This window comes from Electrona antarctica (assembly GCF_951216825.1).
Source record: "Electrona antarctica genome assembly, chromosome: 15".
NCBI lineage: Eukaryota > Metazoa > Chordata > Actinopteri > Myctophiformes > Myctophidae > Electrona > Electrona antarctica.
This window is the reverse complement of record NC_136796.1, coordinates 8889632-8899266: the sequence shown is the minus strand read 5'-3', so window position 1 is coordinate 8899266 and position 9635 is coordinate 8889632. Positions and strand designations below refer to the sequence as shown.

The window sequence follows — 9635 nt, the reverse complement described above, 5'->3', positions numbered from 1 at the left end:
TTTTGATACCAATAGGCTACTTTAGTACTTTTTTACTCAAGTACATTTTTAATTCTGGACTTCTACTTGTGAGTATTTCTGTAACATGTAACATGAGACTGAGCCCGGCTGTAAAGTGTAAACACAACAGTGATTTAAACTGGGAGGAGCAAGCAGCTCCAGTAGCACCCACCCTCCTTCACCGACCCACCCCAGCCCAGTCAACCGGGGGCAGGGAGTGATGTGTCCGGATACGTGGTGCAAGTTGAGGCGGTGCTAAAGACCAGACCAGAGAGAGACCCACCACCACAAGCAAAGTTTGGGGACGTAGCTACCCGAGAAGCTCAAAAGAAAGATGGCCTCCTCCTCAACATCTTCTCAACTGTTCGCCACCGTAGTGCTGTTCTTCTGTTTATTCTGCTCGGCCTACTGCCAGTACGAGAAGTACAGCTTTCGGAGCTTCCCCAGACACGAGCTCATGCCGCTGGACTCGGCGTACAAGTACGCGCTGGACCAGTACACCGGCGAGAAGTGGAAGGAGACGGTGGAGTACCTGGAGGTGTCGCTGCGCCTCTACCGGCTGCTGCGCGACAGCGAGGCCTTCTGCAACCTCAACTGCAGCTCGCTGCGCATGGAAGACGAGGAGAAGTTCACGGAGTTCCCGGAGCTGCGGGTGTTCGGCAACGTGATGAAGCGCGCACAGTGCCTGAAGCGCTGCAAGGGAGGCCTGCCCGCATTCAGGCAGACCATGCCCAGCCGCGACACCGTGGACGAGTTCGAGAGACGGGAGCCCTACCGGTTCCTGCAGTACGCCTACTTCAAAGTGAGTGGAGAGAGAGAGACAAACAAGTTCCATACAAAATGTTGTATTGTGTGAAACATGCATGTGAGGCCAGTGTGTGTGTGTCCCATCATGGTTCAATCAAGCATCATATTCAATAATATAATGTCAGACTCACGGGTGGATTATTATTATTATTATTATTATTATTATTATTATTATTATTATTATTATTATGTAATAAACGTTATGGCATATGACCCACATGTCACGGATGCGCAATGGGGGGCTCACTGTCCTTCAACCAACTTTCTTCTGTGAGGGTCATTTGAGGGCAAAACGTAACCTCGCCTCACCAGGCTTTCCACCAGGCAAAACGTGTTCTCATTGGGACACTTTTTGGTTGTTGTTGTTTTTTTCATGTCACTGACCCACACATTGAATTTGACTAGCCCACTGTACCCCCATTTAAAATAGGCAAAGATGTTTAAAGGCCTTTTCATACTCCAAGGATAGGTGATAAGGTGACCACCGGAAACTACAACATGACATCACGCCACAGTGGTAACCAGTGACGACGACTACGTGGGGGCTGCGGGGCTCGAGCCCCCTTGATGATTTTAGGGGATTTCTAGTAGAGGAATTGGACCTGAATATATATTCGCCTCGGTTCGTCCCGTTTGTGCCGCATCAGGTCGCGCCCGTTCGCGCAATTCTCGTCTTGCATTGACTGTGTATACAATCGCGCCGCTCTAACCATCCAAGTCTGGCACCTTAACACGTCTGTTTTTCTCACTGTCCGGGGCGGGGGTGGTGGTGGTGGGGGGTGGACCGCGTTGCCTGTCCCTTGTACACATGCAGATCAGGCATTGAAATGCTAATCTGGGTGCTTAACCTGCCAGGTATGTGTGTGAGGAGCTGATCACAGTCACAGATAGAGGGAAATTTGGCCTATTATTTATGCTATATATTATTGACCGCGTCTGTGAGAGAGAGAGAGAGAGAGAGAGAGAGAGAGAGAGAGAGAGACAGCTAGGCCCTCAGAGAGAGAGAGAGAGAGAGAGAGAGAGAAAGAGAACTCATGATGCCAGACAGGACTATAGCCTGCAATCATGGCATTTAAACATGCTCTTCTGTTTATAAACTAAACACTGTGACGTTTAAAAAGTGTTACAAATAAGTGTTTAGAACCTAAACGCTTGAGTTTAGTGTGAAAAGAAAAAACAACAACTTTTATTTTCCCCGCGGGGGGGGTGCGGGGAGGCGGGGCGGCACGGGCCCCCTTGAGGATTATGAAAACTATTCGTCCCTGGTGGTAACCCAGCAAGCCAAATTACGTTATGATGATGTCCTCCGGTGACGGTCAGGACTACTAGGCCAGATCATCTTTACGTCAATTCCAGGATGTCTTCACCAGTTGAAATAATATAGATTATTCTGGGCCAGATCTGACTAGTTATGATCTGGCCTCAATCGGACTCTCTCCGATTCATCCAGGGATGTCCGTTTTAGTGGGCAGAATGTATGTTGGTTGAAATCAGGTGATATTCTGGGCCAGATCAGACTAGTCTTGGTTTGACTTGATCTGGCCCCAATAGAGACGCCACTAATTCGTTAGCCTCGGTACCCACTTCCCAGGCTTTAATTTTCGTCACATTCTGCTCACTAATTCGTCCTGGTCCTGACCGTGCTTGCTGGGAACTTGGGAAGCGACTCACCGCTCACCCAAACACATCTCTCTGTTTTTACTCACCTTATCACTTAAAACTGGAGCATGAATAGGCCTTAAGATTTTTGTCTACATTATTTCCATTGTATAAGAATTTCAAGAGAAGTAAATTATATTGAAATTAGGTTTTAATTAAGCTACTGCACTCCCCCATGCAGTCTGACAACCTTGCCAAGGCAGTGTCGGCAGCCCACACCTTCTTGCTCAAACACCCAGACGATGAGATGATGCAGAGGAACATGGCTTACTACAAGAGCCTGCCTGGAGCCGAAGACCACCTGAAAGACCTGGAGACCAAATCCTATGAGGTAAACACACACACACAAGTACATAAAGGTTTTAGCCAGGCTATGGTCACACCTGCACACTGGTTGTGGGCTGATTATGCAGGTGGTAAGCCCTTTCCACACCTAAGCGCAAAACGGTCGACAGCCACGCACTTCTTAAGCTCTGCGCAGCTTAAAACTCAGAATTTAAGCTGCGCGCAGCCGAGAACGTGCGCGGCTCTTTCGATAGTGTGGCAGCACCTGTACACAGCTTGTTTTGGGCAGGCGTATATCTATTGTACGTCCGAGCATAGACATGGTAACGCCCCGCCTGCCTCTGATTGGCCTACCGACAGAATACCGCTGGTCTCACCTCCGTCCGAGGTGGGAAACAATACAAGTACAAGAGAATGACAGTAACTTGTAACTTTTATTTGTGGCAAACTAATATTGTTTATGCCGTTTGCTTTGAATGAATGAATGATTGATTGATTGATTGAACACGTATTTGTATGATTTGATTTGGGTGTTCTAAATTAAAGTGTTAGTGTTGATTATCGTGTATTAATTTAATTATAGTAAACTAATACTATTATACTAATAAAGATCAAGGGAAAAGACACATTTTTACAGTACAATAATGTTTCAAGTTTACATGTAAAATAAACGGCATAAACAATATATTAGTTTGCCTCTTCTACAAAACATAAAAGTTACTGTCGCGCGTGCCAAGCTGTCATTCTCTTGTATTATATCGTACTTGTATTATTTATTTATTTCCCACCACGGAGTAACCTCTTGGCAGACTATCCAGCATATAGCTACCCACCTCGGAGGAAAGTCTGGTAAGGCCGGCAGTGTCGGTAGGCCAATCAGAGGCAGGCGGTGCGTTACCATGTCTATGCTCGGACGTAGAATAGATATACGCTTTGGGCAGCCAACACAGCCTAAAAAACAGGAGTAGCTTGATGTGCCTTCTGTGTTGATGTTCCCAGACTCATCCAATTGGACAGGGGGGGGGGGAATCAGCAACGGTCTCAAGCATTTATCTTTCCTCAAATAGACTCTACTTGAGGTGCTGTGTAGCACATAAACGCAAGTGTGCACAACACACAGAAAGCGCTGCAAAACAAAACGTCCGTTTACATTTATAACCATGCAAAAAAGACAGCCACATAGGCAGACACAAACTTTACAAAATTAGGTGTGGCTGTAGCCTTAGGCAGGTGCTAGACCAAAAGAAGACAAATGAACTGTACACTGTATTTTCCTACAAAGTATTGGAGTGTAGTGACATTTAGAGCAGTGGCATTTCAAGCTAATGCTCTTCATCAGCTGCTCGCGTGCACTGAGGCACAGAAGCACATGTTTTGCTTCAAATACCAACTCCTTTTCTCTAATGCCCAGAAAGTTAATGAACGTTTACAGTCTTAAGAGTTTCTGAGCCAAAATCCAACAGTGAATTATTATTCTTGGACCAGTTAATCATTATTGGCTCCTAGTGTAAATGTTTTCATTTTATTTTGTGTTATTTATTATTAGTGTGTTTTCCAAAGGCAACCAGAGTATAGTAATTGCCTGACTTTATTCCGGATAAACTTTTTATGATGTCATGTGGGTCAATACATCATCATCATACTGTACTTAGTGAGCTGCTCGAGGGAAATTACAACCACTTTTTTCTAGTTATTCAATTGTTTTCCAAAAAGCATAAAAGCCCCCAATGGTTATATTATTATTATTATTTAACACCTTTTAATTCAAAATAAGGTTAACCACTTCAACCTTTTCTGTAATGTTGTGTCCCAGACTCTGTTTGTGCGCTCTGTACGGGCGTACAACGGAGCCAACTACCGGACCTCGGTGGCCGACATGGAGCTGGCATTGCGGGACTTCTTCAAAGTTTATGATGAATGTCTGGCCGCCTCGGAGGGCGCAAGGGACGTCAAAGACTTCAAAGACTTCTACCCGTCTATCGCCGGTCAGTCTGTCTGTCTGTCTGCTGTCCCTATCTTTTTGTCTACATGTACCTGTATGTCTTCTTCTCTGAGATCAACTGCGTTGTCTCTCTGTATGGGTTGATGTTCTCAGTCGCCACGACTGATTTCAGTCATTTGGATTCCATATAAGTCAGACTCAACTTTATCTTCTACGGAAGCGTGTCACTCACCATAAGTATGTAGATGCCACCTTTTCAGACTCCATCATGGCCCATAGCACTTACACTACCACCTTAGATAGCATCTTTGTAGACTTAGATAGCATTTGATACAGACTTTTAGCATGTTATGTAGACAGCACTATAATTGCATTGTATGTAGTCCTAGCACGTCATAGTACATATGTATAGTTTATATGTATAGTTTCATTATATAGATATTCCACTGTTACGTTCTTAGCTTACGCATGTTTCATGATAAATGCTTTTTATATATGTGATGTATTCCCATGTTTTTTGTTCTTGCTTAATGTAAATCGCTCTGGATTAAGAGCGTCTGCTAAATGCCTAAATTGTAAATTGTAAATTGATGTCCTATTTTCGGTTATTCATTTTTAAGATTAAAGAGTGGTCAAACTAGCAATAGAATAAATAGTGTTTGAAGAGTGTTAGGATTGGTCCAAGTAGCAGAATAGAATGTATGTTCAGAAGCATCATACACAAAACCCTAATGGTCTCAGATATTTCATATAAGCAAAGGTTAAAGCCTCAATCTGTGATTTCTTCAACTGGTTGGCTGTATGTAGAACAGGTTTTGAACGATGATACCTAAACATACATAATTCTAATAAAATGTTTCAGACAGTCATGAGATTTTAATTTAGCTTCACCCTGTGCTCTCTTGTGTTCCCCGTGCAGACCACTACATCGAGGTGCTGGAGAGGAAGGTGACGTGTGAGAGTGACCTGACCCCGGTGGTGGGAGGTTTCGTTGTGGAGAAGTTTGTGGCCACCATGTACCACTACCTGCAGTTCGCCTATTACAAAAGTGAGCGTGTTTTCACACCTGGTTTCATTCTCACAGCGCAAACGCCACTGCTAGTTTACAACCAGCGCAGATGTACTTTTCACCCCAGGGTCTACATTGTTTAAGCACCAAATGTACGTCTTGCACTAATCTATACAGACTAATCTACCCATGGCCATGTTGGTCTTAACCCATTTAGGCTGAGGCCTAAAAGGCCTAAAACACAAGGCAGTTTTATGAAATACACAACCTGAGTGTGTACAAAAAAACACACCCGTGTGAACTGAGTGGTGTAAGGTCTTATATAGACTGATCAGCTGTGGTCTGACGTAATGTCTGACGTAATGAAATCACACCCGTGTGAACTGGGTGACCATAGCAACCGTGCTCATTTTTTGAGCACAGACAGACAGACGGACTAACAAAGCCAGTTGTAGGAGTGGTTTACACCACTCAAAAAACTACAAGGAGATGTGCACGCATTCCCAGCTTCAGAGATATAGTAACGCTGCCACAGTGAGAAGTCAGAAAGCTCAAAGATCGACAAGTGTGTCGGAGAAGACCACAGGCTGACTAATGCAGAAGAAAGTACTTCCACGGCACTCACCATCTTGCATCATTTGCAAGGAAATATTTACCGTACTTGCTCAATACATCATTTTAATTTATTGGGCCTTAGGCCTAGGTCAGGATTTAGAAGGCGTTTTTAGAATCGGCCTCAGGTCTCAATGGGCTAACTAGCGAACCTGGAGGTGGACACTTACACCATGCGCTTTAGACCTTGCATCATAGATCATCATTCTAAATAGGTTGTTTTGGTGTTTCTCTCTCTGAGCTGTGAGTCCTTGTAGCCATGAAGGCTAACGGCTCTGCAGCTGGCCCGGTCTCGCCATTCCTAAATGACAATGTGTGGTTTGTGTGTCTGTGGCCAGTGGACGACCTGAAGAACGCGGTGCCGTGCGTGGCCAGCTACATGCTGTTTGATCCCAACGACGAGGTGATGAAGAACAACGTGGCGTACTACCGCTTCCACAGGGAGAGGTGGGAACTGACGGACGAGGACTTCTTCCCCAGAGCGGTCAGACACACATTTACTACAGGGTTTATACCGCCCAGAGTATGACATGAGATCAAAATGACTGAATATGCATAGAATTTCCTACCCATGAATTTGTTCCCCCCACTTCCATGAATGCTGATACAAACATGAACGTGTCTGTGTTACAGGAGGCAGTGCGGTACTTCAACCAGACCACCATGCAGCTAGAAATGCTGGAGTTCTCCAAACAGCGCCTAATGAGCGACGATGAGGTACGTGTCTTGTCTGTGTTCACATATTTGTGTCTGTGTGTATGTGTATGCAGGCATGTCACATGATGCTTCCTGAATGTTATCTGGCATTTTGATTTAAGGCGAGTAGATGCACATCTAAATCGCGTTGCGTGATCCCTGGAAAAGTGTGACCGTCACAGTTTGAGCTTGTTTACAGTCCTCATGATCTAGCCTCTGTCTGGAATTAAGCACATAAACAAAGTGTCTTTAGTTCGAGCCATCCAGTCAATGGTTGATCGCTGCCTGCAGTCATTGGCCTGTTTATCACTAACGCGTTACCGCAAATGGCCACTAGATGGCAGCGTGACACTAAGATTTTAGAGTAAGGTATTTACTGCAACGAAGCACTTGAGTTTTATCTGTGAGAATTAGGGGTAATCCATGCTGATTTGTGGTGGACATTTCTGTCAAAATACTTTTTTTTTGCCTTTGGCATACAAAATGAGCAGTAGTTCAGCGGAAACACAGATGGGTCCTTTTGGTTCTCGGAGTTGGGTCTCAGAGTTATGGGGGTCCTTGCAAATAAACCATTTGAGAACCAGTAGCACTAGTTGGACTCCTAATATGCCATAGTGTCGTCATTAATACGTGTCATACATATTCTGAAGAAAACCTGGAGACTTGACTCTCAGTATTGGTCAAAATAAGAACATTATAATGGTGTGCCATGGACAGGCACACCATTACAAAGCTCTAAGTGTGTGTGTGTGTGTGTGTGTGTGTGTGTGTGTGTGTGTGTGTGTGTGTGTGTGTGTGTGTGTGTGTGTGTGTGTGTGTGTGTGTGTGTGTGTGTGTGTGTGTGTGTGTGTGTGTGTGTGTGTGTGTGTGTGTGTGTGTGTGTGTGTGTGTGTGTGTGTGTGTGTGTGTGTTCGTGTTCGTCCACAGGGGGAGGTGGTGGAGTTCATCGATGAGTTCCTGGATGACTGAGGAGAGTTAGAAAGCATCACAATCACACTGGCTAAAGACTGAAAATCAAGTGCAAAAACAATCCGACTCACCCCCACCCCCTTCTCGTCTCTTATTTATTTGCCAGTGTTTACAGTAGCTGCCCTGACTGGTCACAGTTTTTTTTTTTTCCTGATGTTGGAGATTTTTGTTACGCTGTGTGAGTTTGTGCACTAGTATGCTCGTCAGCAGGGTGGACGTGGTGACTCAATGAGGAAATGACTTGTGGCCTTTTCTTTGTTTGTTTTTATCGTCGTTATCGTTTAATTGTCATTATTGACAATTGATTCCTCTCCAAAACACACGTCTGTGTTGCCACTGCTGTTGTTCTCTACTCCTGGTTCACCTTGCCGGTGAGGAGCCCCCACTGGGAGGACATTGCGCCTGCTCAACACCCCCCTCCACTGACAGGCAGGCACCGCCCGTAGGAATGTGTGCAGCAACACGCATTCCATGCGCTCCGCTCCCCACCTGGCTTCGTATAGACGCTCAGCCAAGCCGGATGCGGTGGATCCAAACCCCCTAGACTCCACATTGATGTGGAGAGGTACTCCACCCCTGTGACATTCGAGTACCCTCGACAAAGTACGAATCGAATCGGGCTCAATGGCTATGATGATGAAAATGATGAGGGCAGTCTCAATGTTTAGTGTTTTCAGCCCTCCACTGTATTTTGTTTTTTTTCTATTTTAAAATAAAGAAATGTCTTATATTTACATTATCTACAGTCCTTTTTTACAAAAAGTAAACTTCCAAACTTCATCTGTTAGCCATCATTGCAATGTTTGTTTTGTAAGAGAGTAGACAGTTAATTTGTCTTGCCTTAGTCTTTTTCTGTAAACAGTAGGGAAGCTTGAGAGACAGACAGTAGGAAAGCTGAGCTGGAGACAGTGTAGGAGAGAGACAGGAAAGCTGAGAGATTTGATTGAATACTTTATTAGTCAGAAATTTAAACTGCACGAGGTACAGTCAAGACATTTAGGCTAAAAGGATAACACAAAATAGACAGTAGGAAAGCTGAGGTGTAAAAGAGACGAGGCATACAAGCTGCGAGCTGTAGGAGAGACGGACGGGTGGAAAGCTGAGAGGGAGAAGGTGTAGGAGCGACGGACAGTAGGAAAGCTGAGAGGGAGACCGTGTAAGAGAGACGGAATAGAACGTTGTGATGGGATTGCTCTCTTTCCAGCAGGGCCAATTGCAGTATATTAGCAACTTTTGTATCTGAAAGTTTACTCAGCAGGAATGAATTAATTTCGGTCCACCTGCCTTTGATTTATAAAACCTTTAGTTGCTTATAAATCTATCCTAGAGAGGAGGGGAGGTTTGGCTTGGTGGGTGCGTCTGGTGAAACCTGAGTGGGACTGGATCGGTGCTGAGTGCAGCCAAGGAAAACACTGGCTCGTTTAATAATGTTTGAACATTGAGTGTCTGTGCAGTTTGTCACACTGCTGTGTCAAAACCCCACAGGGGAACATTGTCTAAGGCATGCTCACTCATACGCTCGCTCGCTCTCCGTCTCCGATGCCGTGGGTCCTCTCATCAGTCTGTCTGTCTGTCTGTCCTCAAACCTTTTTTCCTTTCTTTTCCATCTCTCATTAGTTAGCCACTTAAGTCAAATATACTTTGTCTTCTAACGAA

The 9635-nt window shown here is 44.9% G+C and overlaps 1 protein-coding gene across 1 annotated transcript; it reads left to right on the top strand.

Moving 5' to 3' along the window:
• The first annotated feature begins 178 nt into the window (after positions 1-178).
• Positions 179-8713, top strand: crtap (cartilage associated protein). Its single transcript, XM_079523494.1, has 7 exons — positions 179-802; positions 2648-2797; positions 4565-4736; positions 5613-5741; positions 6653-6798; positions 6948-7031; positions 7938-8713. Exons 1-7 carry the CDS (start codon positions 335-337, stop codon positions 7977-7979), a joined length of 1191 nt encoding a protein of 396 aa, XP_079379620.1. The 5' UTR covers positions 179-334; the 3' UTR covers positions 7980-8713.
• Positions 8714-9635: the final 922 nt, after the last annotated feature.

What these genes read in the sequence shown, in the direction of transcription:
- crtap (XM_079523494.1), top strand. Translation starts at nt 335, where the DNA reads ATGGCCTCCTCCTCAACATCTTCTCAACTGTTCGCCACCGTAGTGCTG. An exon ending in GCAGTTCGCCTATTACAAAA is followed by an intron (nt 5,742 to 6,652) that starts GTGAGCGTGTTT and finishes GTCTGTGGCCAG; the next exon opens with TGGACGACCTGAAGAACGCG. An exon ending in GCCTAATGAGCGACGATGAG is followed by an intron (nt 7,032 to 7,937) that starts GTACGTGTCTTG and finishes GTTCGTCCACAG; the next exon opens with GGGGAGGTGGTGGAGTTCAT.